The sequence below is a fragment of the Labrus bergylta genome, chromosome 5 (genome assembly GCF_963930695.1).
Source record: "Labrus bergylta chromosome 5, fLabBer1.1, whole genome shotgun sequence".
Lineage (NCBI taxonomy): Eukaryota > Metazoa > Chordata > Actinopteri > Labriformes > Labridae > Labrus > Labrus bergylta.
In genome coordinates, this window is record NC_089199.1 from 7,289,369 (window position 1) to 7,316,138 (window position 26,770).

Below are 26,770 nucleotides of genomic sequence, written 5' to 3' on the forward strand. Positions count from 1 at the left end.
TACAATGGCCTCCAATGTTGCACTGCTGCACTCAGGCTTTTCTTTTGAATGCTGTTTGCTTTCATTGGAATGTTCTGTTCAGGCAATATTTTGGTTTATAAATCTTACCAGGCTACCTGCTGTGAAAAGAGTGTGATACTTTGACAGTATGATTACATTTATTTTATTTTTTGGACATTTTTTTTCAACATAGCCCCTTTGAAAATCCAGTCTGTGCTATGAATTTGATTTGAGGTAGTATTAAAGGCATACTATGCAACTAGTAGAGCAGATTTTTCCAGACCAAAACAAATGCTCTCTTTGGCCACACCTTCTTTTTCCCTCAGCAACCCCCTGCCCCTCCCTTCCTGTTTCAGTGTCTGTGAGACGATGCTGCAGACAAGTACCGATAAACATCTAAGAAACAAGATTCTGCAAGCGATTTCAAGTGATGACATGCATCTTAAAGTTGTTTCAGTGGTTATGTGTTTGTCTTTACAGGTTAAAAAGAATATTTTCTTTGGTTTTGGTAGTCTGTTTGTTCTTTTTTCAGTAGTACTCTTGTGACTACACTCCATTATTAACATTGACCCTGAGTTGGCAAGGCCGTGTCTCTAACCCCACGTGGTGGCAATGGTTAGATAGGTAGGGGGTTTATGTGAAAAAAAAACAACTTGCATGCAACATTATTGAGCCTCTGCGTGACACATAAACTGCCTGGTTAAATAAAGGTCAAATAAAACAAAAAACAAAAATTACATGTCTGTTTGTTGTGTTTTTGCTTGTTTTACTATGCTTGTAGTCTCAACGGCATTGAAAATGAGGGAAAGCTCAGTGTCCTTTCGCGAATAAATAAAGATTTGAAATGAAATGTTTGTATGTCACTCCTATGAGTTTTACTGTGAAATAACAACTACATCAGGTGTAATTTATTCTACCACACTCAGCAGTATAAGGCATTATTCTTTTCTGTGAAGGTTTGAGTTGAATTGTACCTGACAGGTTTATTTTTCACATCTGGATCTCTGGCGGTGACGATGCCAACCAGCGCTCCTACTTTAGCGTCCTCCTGCACTTCCATGATGGAGCCCTCTGCTGGTAGAAAGATTGGTGGCTCGTCTATGTCCGACACGCTAACCCGCACAATGGTCTGGTCTCGGAAAGAACCCAGGTCCACAAAGCGAGGGTCAACATGCTTATTCACAGCCTCCACCACAACATTGTGTGTACGCTTAGTCTCGAAGTCCAACGCCTGAGAGAAAAAACAAGGAAGTGTTTTAATCTGGTCAAAGGAAAGCTTCATTTCACAAACAGTGACATCATTCTTAGTATTGACCACTGATAGCTATAAGCTATATTGTAACATTACCAAAGAACGAGAAATAGACCTCTGCAGTTTTGATTCCAGCGACTGTTTATTAACAGTCAACATCAGCAGTATACTGCAGTTTTTACATTATCCATACCTTTTTGATGGTGACTACAGCCTCCTGTGTATCAACATCGGTAGTGACCTTGAAGAGCTCCCCTCCCTCTTTTATCAGATAGCTCATGTCCGTGTTGTCTCCCATGTCTGCATCGGTGGCAATGACGCGTCCAACAGGTGTCCCCACCGCAGCCCCCTCTGACACCGAAAACTGGTACATCTCTGGTTTATGGAGAAGGTGGCCAGAGGCGGTAATCGCATGAAGAGATTAAACAGGAGATAGACAGAGTTAGATTTACAAAAGCACAGATAAAGGAAAAAAACATCGACAGCTACAGCATAGAAAAGACAACAATGGAAAAAGGGTTGAGAGATATAGATATGCAAAGATGAGTAGAAACACCAGCTGAAAAAGCACAAGGAAAAAAAGATGGACGATGGAAAGTGGGAAGAAAAAGAATTTGGATGACTGGGGAAATAGATGGCTCGAGTCCAGAAACAGAAAAGTGGGAGGGGGGAAGAGAGGAGGGAGTAACAAAGATAAACATTTTGAAGAGAGGAAGAGAATGTTAGAAAAAGGATATTGGGAACATAATTAAAGAAAAGCAACAAACAGATATGAGGCAGTTATTGTCACTGGATCATTAAGTTCATGTGAAAGAAAGTGAACAAAGTAATTAATCTTTGTCCTACTCCATAATTTCCTCCTGGAAAAATCACAATGTTTGGTCGGCATCACAGCAGTTGTAAGTAGAGATGCACTGATCTACTTTTTTCAATTCAGATCTGTTTCCCATACATGTGCACTGATACCGAATTATTAATCATAACTAATAATGTTTTTGGTGTTGTTGGTATTATTTTTAAGGCTACACAAAGCTGTAGTAAACCTGATATTGAATTGCATTGTGCTGCCTGCACATACAAACAGGAAGCAGCAACAACTGTTAAGTTTAAGAATTGTACTTTTAATAAAAGGAGCTGTTCCATCTCGCCTGAACATCTTGATGGAGACGAGGTGTGGGCACTTCTTACACTTTGTATGTCTTCAAAATAGAGACTGTGAGAGCTAAGAATGTTTAGAGTGCCGAGTTTTTCTTGACTGGCGTCGTCAGTCCGATATGCAATGCGTAAATTACATCAATAACAAACTTGATACCGATATCAGATCTTAACTGTCCCATCTCTAGTTGTAAGTAGCCTTACTTCTATACAAAGCAGAATCTAGATTGGCTTTACTTTATATTGTTATTAAGAATATGAAGATTAATACTGTATAAAACTGTACATTAATTAAAACGGTATTAATGAAATATAGCAACAATGAAACATGTATACTATTAAGTAAGCTGTGAGCATAACAAACTAGATGGTAAAATGTAATAGTCCTGACTCATTCAACGTTGAAACAGAGGTTGTATTCTGAATGAATGAACAGACTGAATCAAATGGATAAGCTCTGCCAGAGTTCATAATGACCAAGACAGAAAAATAAAAGTAAGGAGATAAAACTTTATTGTTCCCAAGAAGGAAATTATACGAGAACATCAAAGTCCTTTCATTTACAGTTTGTCATCTTTCTTTGTATCTTATTTATGCAGCTGATTTTCAAACTCTATTCCCCATACGCTAGAGTGGAGACTCTATAATCCTGCAGGGTTTATCCCTCACACTGGATAAATATGATTTACTGAGATGAAAAAGGGATTCATACAGAAATAGGAAAAGATGTGTGGTGACATATCAAATACAATCAACCTGGCTGTCAGATGGTGTTCCTCCAACTGAAACTAAAGTAAAAGTGTTGTGGTTTCACCCCAAAAAAGAGGCTGAAATAAAAAATTGAAACAAAATGGAGATAAATAACCATTACTGTCATTCAATAGCACTTAGTGTGTTTATTTATCTTAAATTGGGATGATCACTGTTTTTAGCTGTAATGAAATGTAGCCTAAAGTTGTGAAACCTGAAGTACACACCCTGTGTTCTGCATCTTCTTTTGATAACAGGTCAGAAATTAAACAGGAATCTTTAGCTGTTTCTTTTCCCAATAAATATATATTATTATCTTCCTGCCAAATTTAGTTTTAATAGTCACATTTTTTTGTGTTTTTTTGTCTACATGTTTGTCTTTTTAACTTGTTAATTTTGGACTAATGGACTCCTTAGTCTGTCAATAAAGATGATGAGTATGATGATAAACCTTTTTTTTTTAATGGCCGGTAGGGGGCAACACCACTGGTTGGATAGAGACTAGATAAGCAAAATGACCTTATTTTACTTACTTCTAATACTTCTGATTTGATTGATCATCTCAGTAATTAATTTCCTCCAAGTTCTCAAACAAGGTTGTCAAGTCTTTTTGAATACAATATGATGATTATTTATTAAATTCCCATTTAGAGTAAAACCGTTGATAATAGCACAAACTTTCAATGGTGGCAGCTTGCAATTGACAACATATAACCACCACGACCTGTTGACCAGAGTAGAGGCCTGACAAGGAGTATCCAACATGTTGTTTTTAAATGGATACTTCTGGTTCCAAATATAATTTGGAAATGGCCAGAATGGTTCATAAAGGAAATTTGCAAACCATGGCTGATGTCAAAGAAGCGACCATGTCCACGTCTTTTATTGAATGAGTGAGGAATGGATTCCAATTTTAGTTTAAGTTTTAACTATGGAGTACCTGTTGCAAATGTGTGCACTGAAAAGCATTTAGCCTCCAAACCACTTTACCATCATAAATCCATACCATCACAACGAGGGAACAATCAGCCGTATTGATTGAGTCCCCTCTGGAGCCTGGCTTTAAAAGAATGATCAAACGAGCAGTGGAACACATCAGTTCCCCATATTTGATAGAGTCTTTTGTTATGGGCTGAAGGTTTGATATGCCCATAAATTCAAGTAAGGTGATTTTCTTGCTCTACGAGCCTGCCGTTTAGTATGGTCGCTGATGCTGCCATTGCATTTTGGTGCCAGGTTTGCCAGCTATATTGTGAGTCTTTTATCGTCTTCTAAGTGTTTCTATGTCATGGCTTGAACTTTCCTCATTATTATTCACACTGTCCCAATACACACTTGTGTCTTTTCCACTCTCAGTAATCTCTGACTCTTTCTCATTTCAATCTTCTCCTCTTGAATCCCCTCATTTCTGTTTCTGTCTTAAGTATGATAATGCCCAGCAGACACTCACTCTGTGGGAAGCGCGGCGGGTTGTCATTAACATCCGTGATCACTATGGTCACCGTGGTGGAGCCGGAGAGACCGCCCAGTTGTCCTGCCATGTCTGTTGCCTTGACGACCAACTCATAACGATCCTGCGTCTCACGGTCCAAATCTGCCACCGCTGTCATGATGATCCCTGATGATAGAGTGATCAAGGAGGGATTGAATGCGAAAGACAGAGGGATGAGGAGAAAGAGAGAGTAGGAAGTTGGAAAGGTTACATTTATAGCAAACACTTTTGCCAAAACCAAGTATGTTTCCTCTTTGGTCTCAGAGTCATCTTCTGCTAAGCACTTTATTATGGAACGCATTCCATTTCACCTCCTCAGCCTGGCAGGATGGAAGAGATTGTGTCATATTTACTCCTCTGCGCATACACTACTTTATCCCTCAGCTGTATTAAAATGAAAAATATATAGAAGGCAGAATGAATGCATGCCTCAGCCACCCTGAACTGCATCACAGCTCTTCCATGATAGGTGAGTCTGCAATCAAAATGTAAAGAACTGGACTTCCAACGAGCAAGGGAGAAACATAGAGGAAGTGATGTAATGCAGAGGATGTGACAGAGGAACCACAGAGAGTTTCAATGGGTTAATTAAAGCTGGGGTGCACATTCTTTTTGGAGGCAGTTATGCTTGTCTTTTAATTTGTAGGCCTTTGAAAACTGGTCGGAGAATGTTAAAAATGCATGTTTATTTTATTTTATTTTATTTATTGCACAAAGAAAACATAAACATAATAGATCAATGGAAAAACAGACAGTAAATAATGATTAGTTAATTAACAAAATATACATTTTGAAAGAAATGTGATGGAGGAGCCAAATAAACCCAGAGGGGCTTGTCGAGTGGCCCTCCTAAAGAGAAACATGTAACACAGAGACATATTATTAATGTAGTCCAAGCAAAAACAAATAAAGCTAACAAGAACACATACTCAATAAGGTGTAAAAGAAAGCAAAGCAAGAAAGAGACAAATTAAAGAAGCGGTTTACAATCCTATTAAGCACCCACCCACAAATAAACTGAGCAATAAATAGTCATAACTCCTATAAAAACCTAGTTTAGAAAAAGCTTATTTTGCAGATTAGACCATTTTTTCAAAACCAGTTAAATTCAGCTGATCACATTTTGATTGACATTTGACCAGCTCAGCATGACAACGGTAAATTTGACAATCAGTGTTGGGCAGACCTAACCATGGTGGAGAAATCTGAGTCAGCATCAGACAACATGCTGCTAATGATGGGTGTATAGCAATGTATTCTCCAAAGAAGAACCTCTCAAGAAAGTTGCACAAGTTTCAAAACAGATAACTGAGCTTATAAAACCAAATGAAATCAAATATCAGAACTGCTTTTAGAAACATGAATTTCAATCTTAGCTGTTTTTGAATAGCAGTTGAAAATAATTATTTTACAGTTTTAGATAACAATGTGTATAAGACCCTTAATTATAGAAGACAATTGTACACGTGTGTCAATTGCTTGAAAATATCTGATTTGATGTTAAAGTGACCTAGCCCTTATTGGATCTGATGATTATCAGACCAAATTAGTTTTTTAACCATAACAAACTTTTGAAGAATAAAAATCTAGTCACCTCTACTGAATCCAAACAAAAACAGCCTGACCTAGGGCTGATAAACAGTTGCATTAGATGTTATATATTTTTTTATATTCTTTTATGTCTTATCTCGCTCTATCAAACCAGAACATTGGTTTACACATCTCTCCTTGTTGGTCATACAGCCTCAGCAGCATCAGTTGATGGCTGGTTTACTGTGCAGTAGTAATATAATTCCACTACCGCTGGGAGTTTCCACATCAGAATCTGTTGATGCATTTCCTGGGCTTGGTGTGCAGCCTCGCTCCCTAAGGTTTGTATGGTGTTGGGTACACAACTCACTGATTCTAGTCACATTTAGCCCTGGGCCATGTTCTATGGGTAGCCAAAATACAGTACATGCAGCACTGGAGTTAAGGAGGGAGACAGATGACATGCTCCTCTTTCATCCACCAAAAGCCAGAAGGGATGCATCTAAATCAGGGATGTCAAAACCCCCAATCCCAAACCATGATTTTGCAACAGTGCTGCAACATCATTGCAGAGAATACATGTAGATGAGCCTGCTTGGTCGGTATTCATGAATGAAGTCAGTAGAGTCTATGTGGTCCATATCCTAATGCATATCACGTAGCCTTAACATTAACCAATTTAACCGAGTAATAGGGCCTTGTACATCGACTGTGAAATAGTGCCTTGGCATGTTAATGCATTACATTAATATAAAATAAATGAGGATGTTCCAATCATTTTTTTTCATTCACATCAATTGCATTTCTGTTTGGATCTAGCTAGGCAATTAAAATCTAATTGTATTTTGCACCTCGAGAAGCAGTATCTCCTGTCATTTGGGCCTTCATGGCTATACGAATGAAAAAGAAGTCGTTTAGTTAGGCCAAGGTGTCAGCTTGCCTTTTTACCCCTGTCACAGTGCCATTTCCACCCAGCAGCATATGATCTATACATACTGCTGCTGCACTGATGTTTTCATGCAGTGCCATGCACCCTGGCAGTGCAGGAAGGTCATCACCTAATTGTAAAAGTTTGAGATGCAAGAACACACACAAGGACAAAAGGCATTCAAAAGAACTAAGGCTGGCTCAGTGGTACTCCATGTCACCACAGTGTTTTGTTTTTTTTTCAGGGGGGGGCATTGTTATCAGCTGTAGAATCTTTTGGGGGGTTACTGATGATCAGTGAGTAAAATAACTTGACATGCATGGTAACTGTAGGTTACAAATATATGTATGCGTCATAAACAGCCTGAATTACATATCAGGTTACTCCTGGAAGGAGGTAGTATGTGTTCTTTTTGTCTTTTCTTCATTAAACAATTAAAAGAAGAAAATAATACTTCATGAAGGAATAGAAAATTAGGACTATCTTTATGCAAAGTTGTTTGAGTAGACACAGCTATTTCACATGTATTTTAGAACTTCATTGCAGGTTTTCCCATTTCATTTGATCAAATTTCCACACATATCATTCATCATCTTGCCACATATAAAAAGTTTTTGTTTATAACGAAACAAAATGAAGGTAATAAAGTAAAGATGGAGAAACAATGACAAAAGAGTGAAAGGCAAACAAATAAACTGAAAAAGATAACGGGGGGGAGGAGTCCTTCTGTCCCCTTTAATTGAAATTCATTTATTTCAGTTTACTTTTCGACTCCATCTGTTTCCTTGACCCATTCACTCCAGTTCCTTATCAATTTGTCCTCTCCAATCTTTACTTATAAGCGAGTTTTTCCATTTTTTTAAATTTCCATTCATCCATCCATTGTAAGATTTCATTGTCAAATTCCTCCTCTTAGACACTCATAAACACCTTGAGACAGGGAAAATGACAGGGAAAACATGGGCAACACGCTGTTCAGTTCGCTGTCAGGCTGAGTGAGAGTGATATTAATGAGGCAGATTCCACAGCTGTTCAGTCTCCTCTTTACTTTGACCTCCTTGACTTGCACCTATTAGGCTGGCCCGCCTGCCTACAGAAGAAGGGGGAAAGAGTGTGGGTGGAATGGGGGTCGTGAGACAGAAGCTGGAATGAAGCATCCAGTCTCCTGGCTAGTCCCACCAAGGCAGAGCAATTTATCATCCCTGCTCCTAGGCTGACCAAATCAAAGTGGTGGAAACCAAAAAGGGAATCATTAAAACTTTAGTGCATTTCCCTGGAGGGGCATTTGAAGGCAACACCAATGGTGAGCCACTCCTGAAAGACTGTGTGTCAGGTCATGTTAATCTGATAAGCCCAGACCGGATGTGGAAAAGGGATTTTTTAAATGATAAAGCAGGAAGATTGTTACAAGGGTAAATCTGGATCTGTTGGAAATAAAGTTCAGGGTAGTTGGTAATAATACAAATTGGATAATCCTTGAATACACTTATAGATACACTTTATGTAGCATACATGTATACTAATTTTCTTTCAATGAATTCAAGGTTATCTGTGCTTTTTTAGAGTTGACATTTGCATACTTATATGAAATACTGAGAAAGATAAACTCAAGGGTTACACCAAACACTCTTAACGTCCAGGCAATCAGCAACTTATGGTGTTATAAGTTTTTATTAAAAAGAGGCCAGTACTTTAGATGAAAACTTTATAAAGTTGCTTGTTTTGAGTAAATTGGATTTCGGGTTTGGCCATAAATTGTGATCGACTTTGGAAGAAATGTCTCTAAGCTTAAGATTGCTCATGTATTGTAGAAAAGATAAGGAGCACCAGAATAAAAAAAAATAGGAGAATAAACAACAACAACAAAAACAATAGTAGGTGTAGCAGGAGCAGATGATGTGTTCTATATCATTCTTACCTGTGTTTCTGTCAACAGTGAAAAACTTTTCTCCATCCAGCACGCTGTACACCACCCTGGCACTGCTGCCGTATGTAGGGTCGTCAGCGTCTGATGCAGTGACCTTCATAACAGACGTTCCTGTTGAAAAGACACAATGTGATGTTTAAAAAGAAGATAAACACATAAACATGGATGGCAGATATGTGGATGTGAGTGCTTGTGTGTGTGTGTGTGTGTGTGTGTGTGTGTGTGTGTGTGTGTGTACAAACACACTGGTTGCATACAAAAATAACATTGTAAGACCCTCATTTTTAGTTGATTTATAAACTCAAACATACATGTATGTTCTCAATTGATATTCTCCAGGCTTCCTCAATACAGCATGATGGTCATTTTGTTTATATATGAACATGTTTTAATTAAACCTTTTAGTTAACCAGGAATACTCCCATTGAGTTATAAAATCTATTTCACCATGGAGTCCTGTCCAAGACAGCAGCACAACAAGTCCAACACATAACAAACAAAAGATCATATCAAACAATAACTACACACATGTTTAGCAGCACAGAATGTGCACACACTGGTCAAATGGTCCTTTATTCTGGTTTTAAAATCTCCCCAAGCTAATACAACAGATCTTTAAGTTTAAGATGACTCTGTAGCTCAAACCGTGATGAAGGAGCAAAAACATTAAAAGCTTTTTTATCAAAGATGAAGAGCGATGGTCCCATTTAGAGTCAAAATGACAGTAACACAGGGAGTGTTGTACTGTGGCCTGTGATTGACGAGTGCCTAACAAAGCCACCTGTCAATCAGGATAAAGACATCCTCACATCCAGAATGCTCATTTCCTTTTCCAAGAAATCCAAAGGCACAATGACCAAAATGCGGAACGAGAGGCTTCAGAAAGGGGGTTCACATACCTAAAGGGGGTCATCAGAGTGGCTACATTTCTGTATACAGTCAATGTGTTTGGACCATGCATGTTGTCACATCATTATATTCATTCTGTTGACATGGCTTGACAGGCTTGACATCAATAGGGGGCATGTATGTCAGAATGTTCCCACAACTGTGTCGCTGTTCCTTGTACTCGTCTGGGATTATACATGGGAGATAGTGATTAATCCATTACACCAGGTAGCTATTTCATCTCCATGCACATCATTTTGCAAACCATTTTTTGATGAGTTAAATTACCTTTTTACAACACTAATGCTCAGAGATGTTTTTCCTCTAATCAGTGCAGAAGTTATGCTTGGAGATGAAAGGAAACATGGAGTCATAAAGTCAACATTACGGCTTCAAAGACTTGCTAGAAGCTCAAGATATCTACAACAAACAATTACTCATGATTACCGGCACTTAGGCAGAGAATATAGTCATTTCCACATGAAGGCTTAAAATGTGGATTTGTGGAGCAACAGTGTTTAAGTCATTATTTCCCACTCATAGTAGCATATTTGTCAGCAGTGTGCTTTCAAAAGCCTCTGGCATGAAATACGCTGGTGCATCTCCCCATTTAGTCACACATTTTAGATAAAGCTCAGCCTGCAGCCTATACAACTTTAAGGGCTTCATTTTTAGAAACAACCGTATACTTGCCTTTTAGCATGTGAGCACATTTACTTTCATTCTATTAATAATTCCACTTACAGGGCAAAGAAAAAAATAAAAACGGGAGGCGTTCCAGGGCACCATAGGTCCTCAAGGACAAGGAGTTCGTCTTTGTCTCCATCCTTCTGGCCAATGCTATCGGTAATTACTGACAGCTGGTGGTGTCCACCAAAGGTCATAGCTGTAGCCTTTCTCAGAGCCCTGTCATGCTACTGTCCAGCCGCATAATGGCCATATGCTAATGATGCTAATTAGCGGGAAGTGTCAGAGCTCTGTTTGTTTCCTGTCATCTAACTGAGCTCCTACGGGGTAAAGAGGGGGGCTGAGGAAAGTGGATTATCATTAAAGTCACCCAGTCATTAAATCAGACAGCTTAGATCACCATCCTGTCGCTGTCACCTACAGCGCTCTTTTGTCCGTCCTGTATGTAGTTATTAGCTGTCTGGCTTGCATGCTAACATATACAACTTGCAAATGGTGTACCACTAGAGCGGGTCTAAAAAACTTGTGAAACAAATAATGTCCTTTGGGAAACATGGTGGTTAACCTGCCTAGGTGCCAGGTTATAAATTAGCCATATCAATAGACAGTAAAACTTTATTTATTTTTTTCGATCCCTAGCTATTCTCCAGGACCATCCTTTCATTCAAATATAGTACAGAAAACAAACATGGCAATGGCCAAAATGATGAAAACAATGCCTCAAAAAGGCAGTTGACAAGCCAATGAGTGATGTCACAGCAGTACATCCATCATTTATTTAGTCCATGGAGAGAAAAACACTAAACTGAACAAACTAATGGATGGATTTGTTCCTTTCACCATTTGGAAAACCAAAGAAATAAGATTTCTGATTGTGTCAACAACACTGTTTGGTTCTCAGTTAAATACGGATAAACTGCAGCTACCAGGGGATTCATAGCCGTGCTTATGAACTAGAATGGAATGAGAATTTAATTCATATTCTAAGTCATATCATACAGTCATTACCTCAGCCAAATAACGGTACACAGCACACTGATACTTGGAAGATGGAGATATGCTGCGCCCCAGTTGGGGGATGAGTGAGATATCATTCTTATCACACTGAAAACACAAGGCTATATAGAAGCTAGAGATTTTCATTACTGGCAACAGGCAGGGGTCTGTTAATTCTGCCTACCTAGTTGGCCCCACTGCTGTGGCTCCAACAAAGCCATTTTCCTCCATGGGATTACTCCCTTATCTTAATTTTCCCCAGGTAACAATCAGTTTGATGCTCAGCTGTTTCTGGGTATCCAGGCTGCCAGCAACGTCAGGTGGTTTGGAAGAACTATATAAATGCAAATGCTTCTTTATTGTGTTTATATTAAAAAGAGAAGTGAAGCAGGGAGTTTGGCACTTGGGCTCTTATTAAAGCTGTAGCTTGCATCAGTGTTTTCAGTGGGAGAAGTCATTACTTACAGTATTTGCTGGCATGGTCGGTGTCTCACTTAAGTAGATTCTGCTGTTGATGGACTTGTGGGGATTCAATCAAAATTATTGACTTTCTCAGATTGGAATGTAATGCATATTGCAGTGATAGAAGAAGTATGTCTAATGGGGAGAAGCTGCAAAAATTCATTAGCTTAAGAGTTGTTTTCTCTCACCAATGAAAACTTTAATCACTAATTGTCCTCAGAAGAGACTGAAGGCACCGTTGTAATAATAATTTTAATTTCCAAAATATGCAGGTCTGTCTCTTTATTCGCCTCACGGGCAGCATTCTTGTGACTGAGATTTTTGGGGTTTGGTTATACGATTTAAAAAAATATATTTGTTGGTATCCATGAAACATCACTAATGAAAGTAAATGAAAAAGTCCATTACACCTTGTGTTATTGTTTCAGTTTTGTTTTGATTTGCTTTCACCAAGTAGTCAATTTCAGAACCCATCAGCCATCGTCTGTTGACAATATATCCTCTGGGGGCTATGACCAATTTTCAGGGTTTTCATTGTCGCAGCTGCCTTTTTTTGATACACAAGATGAAGGATAAAGGCTGGAGGATATTCAGGATAGGACGTCCCTTTCTGTACACTTGTTATGTTTAAAGTTCAAGGTAGCAACTATGGCCTCAGTTGGAGTTGGAATTGATAGGCTTCAGATTAGATGCACTTAAATTCAGTTATCTTGTTATTGAAATCAATACAATGCCTAATCCTCTTTAGACAATAGTCAATTTGTTCAGGGATTGTATTATAGCCAGTGTGGTTTGCTTCTCTTGCCCTCAACATAGACTGTTTTCCTGAACACATCAAAAGCCAGCTGAATCCCGATTGGACACAACTTCTTGGACTTCAAAATAAAACCAGAACTGGCACCAAAAATGTTGTCCCTTTGTCTACAGATTCTGCATTCCAACAGATATTTGTTAAAATAGATTACCGAGCAATAAATGTCCTCACATGTCTGCGCTTTAGAGCAGAATGCTGTGATTACTACTGACTACATGACTACTACATGTTTTCTCAGGTGCCATTAATGTGACATACGTCTGGCAAGGTCAAAAGTGTAACCACCAAACAGAAGAGACCAGCCAAACACTATTTTTCATCTGAATTATGTAAACCTTTATACATATGCAACCTCCATGAATCTGCCAGAAGTCTGGGCCAACTTGTGACAAAATTGCAAAACAAATAAAAATCAAGTCTCCTCACTATTCGTTGTTCCATTGCGTCTACTTAAAATAGAGATAATGCATGCAGCCTGCGGATATTTACATTGTTCGTCTCATCATCAAAACAACATTAAAAGGAGAAAAGTCTGCATTGTTCTCATTTTCATATGCTAATTTTGAATAATAATAACACAACTGATTTTCAGTATAATAGTGTGATGATGTGACAGCAAATTATAATTTTTTTGCTGTTTTTCTGGCATTCGACTAAGCATTTATGAAAGCTGCGCTGTTGCCTTGCAGTGTCTTGCCTCAGCATGGGGCACGAGACAGGGTTCAAACAGCTCATGGCTGTGCAAGTATAATAAGGGCACGGCGTTGTTATTCATTTAATCCCATAGAAATGTAAAATGCCTCAGACATAATTGAGGTTGAATGGCTTCAAGTTTTATTTACCACTTCTTTGATAAAGTTTGTATTTCTATATGTCAACTCCGACATGCACTGACGCTCTCCCACTCATCACATACATGAGCACAGTCAATGCCTCATCTCTCCTGTCTTGTTTCCTACTTCTCCTGTTCAAAAATCAATAGTACAATATCATTCCTTACAGTGTTATATATACAGTGTCTACTATGTCTGATTAAGGGTGAGGGCCTGAAACATTACGTGTGGTGATAATTTCCATTCAATTTAATCGGACCAGCTTCCAGTAGTCAAGTTTTCAGACGTGCAATCTGTTTGATATTTTTATGCAGTACCAGTCAAATCTTTGGACACACCTGATTGAAATGCATGTTATTATCTTGAAGACATTTTGATCGAAAGGCTTATACTTAAATGTTTGACGTGTTTCTTATATAAATGGAAATAGTGAAGTTGATACCTATGTTTGTATGCATTTCTTTCCAAAACAAAAATGGTATGACATTTTTTATTTTTGTATCTACTATTATTCTAAAATGTGGAAAATAAAGAAAAACCCTTCTATTGGTAGGTGTGTAGCTATATTCTAATAATATACAGTACTGTATTATTTATTCTGTTAAGTTTATATGTCCAAACATTTGACTGGTAGTGTATGTACATATAAATATATTTTTCTATGTGGCAAGCAATTTTTTAATGGCAATAACAAAACCAAAATATATATATATATATACATTGTTCTCTTACTTAAATGCAAGCTGTTGCTGACGGATGCCTGTATGTTTGTTCACTTTAAGGTAATGCATTTTCTATTTCCGTTATACAATTGTATAATGACAATAAAGGCTTTCAATTTCTATATCTACTTTGTTACAATATGATGACTCCTATAAGACATATAAAATCCAACCAGGTGTGTGAGATTAACAGCTAATCATGTGAAATAAATGACCCCCAGTTTCAGTGATTAGAGATGAGAAGGTATTTTCCCACTCATTAGTGTCTTTTGAACTATAACATGTGCTTCTTCTATCACATTTTCATGCTGGGAGGTACATGAAGGAAGCACAGCCACTATGACATAATAACATAGCAATACTGTCTGTGTTGCAAATGATAACAAAGTGGTGTACAATTTTCCTTGAAGGATAAAGTAAATAATATTCAGATGAAAACCAAGCATGGGGCCGTCTGTGGTGAAATGGAGTAAGGAGCACGGTTGTTTTGGGGGCGTGGAGGATACGATGAAGGGTGTGACGATGGCTATATACTAAGATTTATGCATGAGTTTGCTTTAATGGTATCAACACAGGCTGTCGGAATGGCTTCCCACACCATTTCAGCACTCTGGGTGAGATGGTTCAATTACTGTGAGGAGAGCTGGAGGAGTGTGCCACGTGTGAGACACTAGACTGACAGCTATTTAAGAGGCAGCCTCGTAAAAGAGATTTGTGCCTATCTCAGCTGGTGCCGTGCTGGAAGCAAGCGTCAGTGGAGGGGTCTAACGGCTGCAGCACTGAGCCTCTCTCCCGATCCGACCCGCCTTAATCTGCAGGACTGAGTGCTCCCCACCCGCATTATGGATCATTTAGTAAAGCCATAAAAGCTGAGGTGTTTTCACATGAAAAGTTATTTCTTCACTACTTCTACTGTGATTCATTCCTCTCTCATCCACATAAATGCCCCAGGAGAGAGAGTGGTGGGGAGGAAGTGAAGGAGAGGGAGAATGAAGTATAAAGGGGAAGAAAAATCTGCTATGTCATAAAAGCCAATGGCCTGCTTACATTGATCCTCTTCAAGATCCCTACAAGGATTTGGGGATATTTTTCATCTCCCCTGACGCGTTGTAAATCTAATCTTTCTTTGCCTTTGAACTTGTGTCATTTAATGGATGGGATCATTATGTGTTTTGTAGACGATAATGTGGGTCAAGGTGGCACGTTGACTTTAAATCATGATCTCAAATTATTTGTAAGCCGATCACTCAAGACAAAAAAGGTTGTCAGCTTCAGATGTAGAAGAACAAACAATAGGCTCCGAAGCCTTAAAGCCACTGGAAACCTCAACATGAAATTGTCCTCTTTTTATTGTATTTGGGTCTCGTGTACTTAGTTCCACAATCCAGTTATAGCTGAAGTCAAACAGCAGATATCTGGTTGCTTACACCAACTGTTGGTGTCATCCCTGGGCCAAGTGTTGATGGCTATGGTTGGGCACTTCCAGCTTCTGTTGTTGACACTCAACAACAGTTGTCTATTTTCAGCTTTGGGTGCTGAGAAAGGGCATTTTGTGATCTACAACAGGAAGCCAGTGTTGAGGGTCTGCAAGGGGAAAGTTTGGTCAAGCAATAACATAACTCTAGATACCCCTCAGGGCAATTATTTAGTATGAGACGGATCCAACGACTTAAATTCTGGGGCTCCCGAGCCACAATATAACCACTTTAGTTGATATCTCTATATCTCTCTAAGTATTTTCCATACAAAATCTGATCTGTTTTGCTAAGTTTGGAAGCCTTATTTTAATTATTTTGGGCCTGATCTCTCATACAAGGGGCCTCCTTATTCTGAATTGTAACCAGGACCTATCTGTAATGCAGACAAGTTCCTGCAGCTCCCTGTGTAATATTGTTGAACTGAGTTGTTGTTTTGTTTGTTTGCTTTTCTATCTGTGACTTTAATACAGTATGTGTTTTATTCTTTTGGAAATTTGAATCAACACAATGAAAACATTTAGTATGATATTTTCAACTTTACTTAAAGATATCTGAATCTCTGCTAACTTCAAATGTGAATACTAACTATGATCCAATGAGCAAATCATTTAAATACACAAAATATAATGACAAAATGAGATAAATAATTTTGCTTCCGAATTGGCTTCTGACTCATGTGATTCAGACATGGTGTTAAGGTGAGCCAGGAGGTTGTCAATGGAAAAACAATCTGCCAAGCCAACACATCTTTATAAGTGGTCTAAACAGCAAATATTAGCTATTATTTTTTTTTTACTAGGTTTTCCATTCCTAATGAACTTTCTATGCTGCTTTTTTTGTGTGGATGCTTAGTGAGACTCAAACTCTTAAATGCATTTTCACAATTTTGAGCCAAATTTCCAGAAACTTTTACGCCCAATAAGTATATCAAACTGGATTTACAGAAAAGAATAAGAGGATTTAATACCGTAGAAACATGGCTGATATCAATACCACTGATTTTAGATATACTATCTACCTCACACAATGTCATGAATTTATAAAGTTAAAGAAACTGAAGAAAGTATCCATGCATCTCTGCTTGATTGCGTCTGTGAAATAATGAAAAAGTGAGAGATTCAATCAATTTCACTATTGCGAATCTATTGCACCACTGTTGTCATACCCATCTTCCATGCATCGTCACACACTGAATCATGAACATTCTCTCTGTCTGTTTGTCTGTCTCTCTCCCCTCTCCTGCATACATACTGATTCACACACATGACTACACATACAGATCAGTCCAAATCAATTATGTCAAGCACTGTGCTTGAGCACATAATGGTGGATGTTACTGGTCATATGCATTAAGGTGTCTGGCAGAGAGTATTGATTGTAAGTTGCTCCTGCCTCTGCGCATTGCTCTCTCCTGTGATCCTGCTGTTCCAAATGTCTCATCTTCTGTTAGCGTGACAGGCCCCGGCTGTCCTAATGGTGACTGTAGCAATTTGCAGCCTCCTGGGCAACCTCTCTCGACCGCAGCAACAGGGAGGGTGATTATTACTTTAATCCCCTTGTGGAGTTCTCGCATTACATACTAAAGGAAGAGGGAATTTATCTTTGCTGACTATGCTGAGGAGGGATCGAGAAAGCAAGAGGGAGAGAGAGAGAGAGAGAGAGAGAGGAAAATGTTGGTGGAAACAACTGTAAGGGAAAATCAAAGGAAAGAAGGCATCAATTCTCTTGGACATTTTTCCTGAAAAGGAACCCCCCCTAACTGGTTTTGTTATGCAACAGATTAGAAAATGTGGCCGTTTAGATACTAGTAGCATATTCGGTTTGCAAGGTACTATATTATAGTCATGCTATCCTTTAAACACATAGACTGAATATAACATGGAAGCAGTCCCAGTGACATCAGCCACTGGTTTTTGAAGCAGAGTTTCAAAGCCTAACTATGGTGGTTGCCATGTTGCAAATGCTGTCTCAAACTGACTTTTGGTAGCATAGACACAGGTAAAGAGGTGGAGATGAGGCAGGGTTTAAGCCTCAATGGTTAACAGCTACAAGCTGCTCAGATCAACCATGCCCCTAATTATGCATAATTCTTAGCCCTAATATTGAAAAAAGGTATTTTAATTTGGGTGGAAATGAGACTAGGGCAAGTGGACACTTGAGGAATTGCTGTTTTATTTACATCAACATCTGCTTCTTTTTGTAACAACAGAGGTTAAAGCTTCAAATCAACACAGTATCCATTTAAATAAAAAAAAGTCCAAAGAAAGACTGCTACAAAACATTTAGATGGAAATTAGCCTAAAAATGCACAGGATGATGTGACATTAAGGGAGATAGTATGCCTTGAAGTATAAAATGCAAGACAGCCTCAGACGCTGACATGAGAGATAAAAAGGGCAGGAAATTGTCAAAAAAAGTTTCCTTGTTTACAAGCCTGTTGTTGTTGGTTACTTTATCCTACCTGACTTTAAAGCGTGTCTTTGATAGAGGATTGGGTGAATGTAAGATCAAGGCTACAATGGTGCTACTTTGAATTGTGTGTCTGTTGTGCTTTCGGATGGCAATTTTACACTGCATCAGCTTTTGTCATTAGTAGATAATAGCTAAGGATAGTGGTCAGCTTAATGTCTGTTATCAGAGTGCTATTTGCCTGCCTGCTGCTCTTTGGACACTGTGCACTGACTTGTCAGTCATTGTTACCTGAGGTTAGAGGCTACAGCACAGATGTCGTGTCGTTCCACATCTCTGCCACTCTGAGGTCCCGAGGTCCTCTCTAATGGAACCACATCAATCACAGGATTAGCTCAGTGGAAACGTCGCCCTGTTGTGAATCCACTATCAAGAGTTTCCCCTCTGCCACTTTTTCCACCCGACTCCCTGTTGTAACCTAAAACTTAGAGTGGCAGGAAAAGGATGTCTGCCTCAGTGACTAAAATGGTATCCAACCCAAGAAAACTGAGGTACTTTGTCAGTCAGCTCACATAAAGACTGAAAAAAACAGATTGTTGGAGGATTTCTTAGTATGCATGTTGTAACACGGTGTAATATGGGCTTCAAATTGGAAAAGGCCTGTCTGTATTACTTCAATATTGGCCGGTTGTGTGGAGCGTAGACACTAGCTCGGGGTGCGGCTGTGTCACTGCCAATAATGTCTTTTCAATATGCGTGCTAGGAAGTGTGTCTTAAAGCATGGTCCACTCAATACTTAACTGTGGAAGTAACCCTCACAAAAGGAACATGTTGAATTGTCAAGTCGCATCCAAGTTTGACATTACTCTAGTCTCTGCATTTTTTTGAGTCCTAGCTCAAAGCTAAATGAATATGTAAACACTTACTCTGACTAAGGCAGAAAAGAAAAGAGATGGCTCCAATTCAAATAATAATGATGACATAAACATTATTCCAACATGTCATACTATGCAAGCCACCTGTCATGGACACATCAACACATTTGAAAAGCTTTGTATATGTAGAGATGTAAATTCATAGCCTAAGTTAAAAAATCCCATCCTTGTTTTTATTCTTGTCAAATGTTTATATTATAGTGCTTCAATGGGGATGTCCATTACATTTCTTTAAAATGTCTACACTGAACCACAAGAAGTGCCTTTCCATCCGTCTCTAAGGAAAGAAAACACTCAAAATACATACAACTATTTTTATACAAATATTGAATTACAGCTATGTTGGTACTGCAATCTTGAGAGCATAATCTTGAAGACACATCTCACCTCTCTCAAACACTTGGCCTATGTAACATTTACTGCAAGATACATTTCAAGCTGGAAATAACTTCAGAAAAAAAGCTCTACTATAAGAGGAAAACAATCTAATGCCCATTTTGGAAATGTAAAGCTACTGCATAATAAAGAGAACATCAGTGAAAGCAATGCAACTGGGAAAACACAGAATGAACTGCAAAACAGACTAACTTAATTTAAATATTATTGAACAGAAGAAGCTGAAAACCCTTCTTAAAAAAAGATTTGAGAATTTTAAACAGCAACAATTTTGAAAAGAGATGACAACTATGGGTTATCGTGATTAAAGAAAAATCAAGAGGGAAACTTGGGTAGTCTCCTCATACAAGTCATTTCAAAGGTTGTTATTCAATTTAAATTCAACAAAACACAACCTAATTTAAGACTGAGTCAGTTGTATTTATCTTGTGCCTCTATACACCGCTCTATTAATTCTCAACTGCACATAATGATAAGCAGACAACACAAAATTAGGACCATGTGGCCACTGAAATAAAAAAAACATCTTTTGATTATATAGCTCTAGTTTGTGATATATTATCTCTGTTGATAAAACAGATCCTCATATTGATAGAACCATATTCATGCTACTCTTGAAGCATAACAAAGAGCCAACATTGTAATCCATTTATCTTTTTTAAAGTGTGTAATAAAGTAACTATAGAGGTTTACCACACACGGAGCACATGTAATCAGCCTTTATGCAGATGAAACCTTGTTCTTTCTGTGGAATCTTTCCTTGTTATTGGAAAAAAAAAACATCAACTGATGCCTATCAGCCATAAACTATGCAATTACTTAATCTTACATGTACAAATTCTGACATAAAATGACACATCATCCAATTTGTAAATGGTAAATGGACTTGAGCTTGTAGCGCTTTTCTAGTCGTTTGACTACTCAAAGTGCTTTGACACTGCAGGTCACACCTACACATTTACACCCATTCACACACTGATGGCAGAGGCCGCTATGTAAAGTGTCCATCAGTAGTAAGTAATCCTATTCATACACATTCATACACTGCCACCGATGAAGCAGCATGAGCAACTTGGGGTTAAGTGTCTTGCCCAAGGACACATCGGACATGTTGCTGCAGGAGCTGGGGATCGAACCCCCGACCTTTCGGTTGAGAAGACCAACTCTACCAACTGAGCCACAGCCGCCTATTAAAGGTTAGAATGCAAGTACCCATAGTTACACTGAAGGTATTTTAAATATGGAAGTTCTTCTGTTGGTAACAGTCTCATTCCGATTATGAAATTCACATCCTCTTCTACTCTTTGGAACTGTTTATTGATTGGATCAATGATGATTCGAAGAAGGTACTGCAGAGGCCGAGAACCCTTCAGTGAAGAAAAAAAAAAACATGAGGAAATTTAAATAAATGGATGGGAATGTTTTGTACAGCTTAAAGAAATTAGATATATCTTGTTTAAAATGTGTTTTTAGGTGGTGGTAGCAAATCGTTCTCTAAACTTTAAGCAGAACCATACTAATTGTTTTCCCTTGATTAAAATCGTTATGCTAAACTAGCTTCAAAGCTGCTGACCCTCCCTCTACCGAGTGTGGGGATCCATCTTTTATGCAGGATAATGAATGCAAGTCCTCCAAAATGTCTGTTTTCTTAAACGTACATAACACATATGGCTATGATTGTACATACACGCTCTTGTACCTACCTATAAGTAGTCTCTTATTGTAAAAAGTTTATAGCAGTCTTTAATAGTTGTCTAAAAAAAGTGAGGTTATCCACATCTTTATATGTTAAAGTACTAAGTATCTTTAAGTGGTCTGGGATAATGTTATTGGGACTTTTCAAATGACACAGGGCTTTTTGCCAAAGATGAATTTGAGGTCGTTTAAAATGGAGGGTTGGGTGTTTTAAATGGAAAGACCTGTACCTCTTCAACATTACCTCGCAAATGGACATGAGGCAACATTAGCTTTTAACATCGCAGGTGATTTACATTAATTACAGGTCCATTTTATACTCAGAAAATACACAGGATGATGAGCCATACAAAGAGAAAGATGACCTGTTGGACTGTAAGTGAGCATCCATTAATCAAAAAGAACTATAATACAGTTTTTGATGAAAAAATACAACACGTCTTTTTCTTTTTAGAGCCTGAAAAATCCCTTGAATTTGCAATCAATTTAAAAACTAATACACGGTTACTGAAACAGCAATGTTCTCAAATTTAATATCAATGTTTTCTTTACACAGAAGGTATGAACACTTATTCATACCCAGCATATACATTCAATTTGTATGGTGCAGCTTATAGAGAGTATGTTTGAGACAAAGGTATGAATCATTTACACATTTAATTTACACAGTACTGGCCATTTGTGACTTTACAATACATTATCTATAAATCTTTAATAAAGGGTGTCATGTTGTTTTATAATCCCGCCTGAATGAGCTTCCATATGTTTTAGAAAGCATTTTGGGCTAAAAGAGGTAAGACGGGGGCGCCGATAGTCCAGTGGTTGGTGCGTGCACCCCATGTACAGAGGCTTTGGTCTTCCAATCAGGCGGCTCGGGTTCAAATCCAACCTATGGCTTCTTTCTACATGTCATTGCCAACTATCTCTCTCCCTGGTTTCTGACTCTATCTGTCCTACCTCTAAAAGTAAAGGCATAAATAGTCCAAAATAACAGAGGTGAGAAATAAGTGTTTATTGACTTCAGTGATAACAGATAACAGTTCAAACAACTGATCATTTTGCATCAGTAGAAATGTGAGAGAAAAGAAAATGAATCAACGAAGGATCAGCACAAAGGGCAGGGGGGTAAACAAAAGGCAAATGGACAATTCAATGTTGCAGTACACTATCAGAAGATTGTATCTTTCTTCTCACACAATAATATTTGATTCTTATACCAGACAGCAACTGTATCCATTCATTTCCTCAAACCGCTAAATACACAACGATTGGGATTGAGAAAGGGAAACGCAATGAAAATATGGCACATTGTTTTCAGAGCGGCAGCATTTGCAATCTATTTGCCAAAGTCCCCAGTTCTCCTTGTTCAAATTTGAATAGTCTTTCTGCCATGATAAACACTGTTCTGCAAGTTAGGCCTTTTATCATCGAACACATGACTTTTGAAATAAATGAAACTTGCACGGCAATCTCAAAAGCGGCTGCCATATAAATAAATGACAACTTAAAGCTCCTATGAGGAGTTTTCAACTAGTTATCAAACACACTGAGATGTATATGTATGCCTCTGCATGTCCTTAAAAAGCAAACAAGACCATGAGGAGCAAGACTGATTATTTCTATATCATCATTTTTAATGCCTGAAAACCATGAGTGCGGGGTAGGTGTCAGACAAAGTGAGAAACTGCATGCTACCTTTCTTCACATTTGCTTTACATTTTACACATTTTTTGTTTAAAACTATTAATTACACATTTACAGCACAAGATCAGCAAATCGATCGAAGAGGTTAAAAAATTGACAAAAACTGACAGTTCCTCAATGAGCTTTAAAATATCATTTAAAAAGCTGTAAGCAACTCAACATTGTTCAGGGTTTTTGTCAGTGAAGCTATTTACCTCTTGACCCATCTGGTACTCCATTTTGCTCCTACTGAATAATATTTACAGATTTTGAATGAGTGTTACAAAATTGACCTAATTTATTCATGCTGTAATTAACCAAACTCGAGGCCACATCTTCTCATCCTTTTCTTTCGGCAATACGCTCAGTCCGTGATGTCCTCTACTGAGACCTTGTATTAAATCACATTTTCACAGTCTTTATCATCACAAGTCAGAGGACACAGCTTACGTTCTGTAAAGCGACTCCATCCATGTACCCTCTTCTGTTCCCGACATAAAGACATGCACAGTTCTCAAAGCAACATTCAATCACCCGTGCACTGCAAATTTGATTTAAGACTGCAATTTCATTAGTGGCACATTTTCCAAAGGACAACAGGGACCCACAGGGACCTACATTTCATCATCATCCATGCCACTCCCTTTTTATTTGCCCTCTTGTCTCCTTTTAAAGTTAACCAACCCTGAAAAACAAACAGACTGTGTACACAAGTAGTATTTTTGAGCAGGCAGACAGGCAGACAGACAGAAATATTGTCCAAAACAAGGGAATGGGCCGACGGGGGAGATTGTAAAACTATGACAAAGATGTGCACTGGGAGACATGACAGGAGTGATAAGTAAAAATGAATATGCCTCAGGCAGCTGACTACTGATTAGTTTCTCACTATTATGGCCTCACGTTTTTCCGAGGCATTTTGCTGTGTGGTTGGCCGTTAAACATCACAGTGAGCATATCACTGGTGTGGTTAATGCCTGCAACCTGCTTCCATCGTCGCATAAAATGCAACCCTGCTTCATATTACACCAGCTGTGTCAAAATGACATAAAAAGCATTGATTCTAACCAGGTTTTCAGTATAAAGTGCAATCACACAGAGAATGTGATAAAATCAGGAACAGCTTTAAAGTTGTAGGCATGCTTATAAAATCATCTCAATTTTTGGGGGGTGTTTATGGACTTTGATAACCAAAGAAGTTAGTAACTACAGTTCTACCAAATTAAAACAAACTATATCTGGTTTGAGAAAGCTCTATGGACACAGAAGCAAACAGAAAAACAAACAATGACATACATCTTTTGAAAGGTTGATGCTAGTGTTTTTTTTGGCTTTTTTTAATAAAAAACTAATGAAAGACTTAATCTAATGCTTCCGGTCAGTCAGTTATCAGTTAAAACAATATGCTTATTTAAAAACAAATTGCACTCATCCATTATCTAAATCATAAATTATCTTTTTTTGCTTTTTAATTGTTGATACTACTGTGGAGGCAGCTGAATGTACATCGCAGATTACAATGTCGTATTCTGTAGTATAAAATCGCATTGTATCGTATCATACCATATCGTATTGTATGGTCTTGTATTGTATGGTATCATATTGTATCGTATCGTATCGTATCGTATCGTATCGTATCGTATCGTATCGTATCATATCATATCGTATCGTATCGTATCGTATCGTATCGTATCGTATCATTTCATATTATAACACATCCTATCCTATTGTCTTTTATACTGCTTATCTCTCATTAGTAGGCAAAGCCAAACCCAGCTGTTATTGGCAAGAGGGGGGATTCATCCCAGACATTTCTCCAGCCAATCACAGAACTCCCACAGACAGACGGACAACCATTCAAACGCACATACAGCACACACCTATGGGCCATTAAAGAGGAAACATTTAACCTACCAAGCATTTCTATGCACATTTGTTGAGCATTTTCCTTAAAGAGAAGACAGTGCTGCTATATAGGCACATCTTACTCAATCAGGGCTCAGTTGTGCAATGTACCATTTTGCAAATGACCTGAACAAAATGCATCAAAATAAGGAACATTACGCTGAGTATATTGTGTCAAGGAGAACGTTTAAAATGAAACATGCCATTGGTCAATTCTTATAAGTTTAGCCATTACTATAATAGAAATTAAAATAAAATGGCATTCAAGGCCACAACTGAAGCCCATAAACCGTTGAGTGACATGTGGTAGTAATGCTGATCTGCCCGTCACCTTTTCTTTTCTTTTTTTTCCCGTTTTTCAATCCCTTCAGTTATTCTCATTGTGCTTGTGACCTTATCAGTGACATGTCAAAAAATACTGCTGGCCTTAGCTGATGTTCAACAGGAGAACAGTGGGAAGAAAAGAGAGGGGGACAGGAGCAGGGGCGGGAGAATGCTTGTGTAAGCAGTAGCTGTTTCCTCATTAGGGCTGCTGCTTCCACAGCAATGTTTAAAACATGAACCTGCACGGTCATTTAGTGCGTAATTTGACTGAGGTGCGACAGGGGTTGAACAAGGGGGGAGCAGCCAAAGTGGAAGGGTCGTGATCATTAAGATTACATTAACTAACATTAACTAAGCACGGTCTCTGTGGCACCATTTCTCTCTTTCTGGAGGAGGTAATAGCTCTCCTGCCTCCCAAGGTTTTGCATGTTTTCTTTTCTAAAGGCTGCATTCTTTTCCCTTTACCTATCGCTTACCGTTTGAATGCTTTCTCCCCTCTCGCTCTCTCTCTCGTTTCCTCACACACATGCACACACACCTCCGTTTAAGGGAGCACTGTCGGCAGAAATGCCCATGGTTTGCTTCATGCTGATAAAACAGGATTTAATTCCAATCAGGCTTGAAAAGGGAAGAGCTTTTCCATTTCCCAACACTCCTGGAGTCATTCAAACAGGAAACACCTCCACCTTGGCCGCATGCACATTAACATACATGCACATATCAGTGTCACACACAACATTCAGAGCACATGTAAACGTTGTGATATGGCTTGGCAGCCGAGCAGAATTTTGTTTACTGCACCTCAGCTGCTGTCTTTGACATTAATACCATGCTAATGAAGCCCCCCTGACACCCTCTCTCACCTGTCTGTTCCATTTCACAGAGGGTTTTTTTTTTTAAGCCGCCGCCATGTTGCCACTAATATTGCTGCTCACAATGAAAACATGTTGTTCAAGATTAAAAGCATTGTGGTTGCAATGTCAAAAGCCTTTCACGAAAACGCTGTGTACCCTCGCCATTATCCACTCTTTACAAGCACCTCTTCTCTTTTCCTCATCATCCCTCATAACAGTGTGTCAGAGCACAGCCACAAAACTCATCTGGGAGTACTGCATTTCATCTCTTTCTTTTTGCATATCTTTTTTTTTCGAAGTATAGGCCATAGGTCTGACAAAGACCATGCAAAGTTCCTCCTCGAATGTCCGAATAACCATTACACTTCTTTTCCAACCACAAAGAATTCCCTGACTCCACATATATTTTCATACTCTACTGTCTGACTCTTCCAATTACTATCTCAACAGTGGGGGAGGTTTTTAGCATATTGCTCTTCTTGGCACTTTTCAGCTTCCTGTTGGACTGGGACAAAGGATAATATTACAGACCCACCTTATGCATCATGATAATAGCTGTAATATAACTGGGAACTCTGTTAAGTACTGTATGTGCACTTTTTTCGAGCCCATCAGCTCAAAGCTTTAAACGGCTCTGGGATTATTTATACTACCG

At 38.5% G+C, this 26,770-nt stretch overlaps 1 protein-coding gene across 2 annotated transcripts in view; it reads right to left on the bottom strand.

Annotated features, from left to right (window-relative positions):
- The window catches only part of LOC109980871 (cadherin-22), a 186,867-nt gene that overhangs the window by 51,599 nt on the left and 108,498 nt on the right, over positions 1–26,770 (bottom strand). For both annotated transcript variants that reach the window (XM_020629420.3, XM_065954658.1), the window contains 4 exons: positions 9,026–9,145; positions 4,608–4,775; positions 1,446–1,627; positions 975–1,231 (listed from right to left, as the gene is read on the bottom strand). In XM_020629420.3, coding sequence (XP_020485076.1) covers positions 975–1,231; positions 1,446–1,627; positions 4,608–4,775; positions 9,026–9,145 — 727 coding nt within the window. The remainder of the gene's footprint in view (positions 1–974; positions 1,232–1,445; positions 1,628–4,607; positions 4,776–9,025; positions 9,146–26,770) is intronic.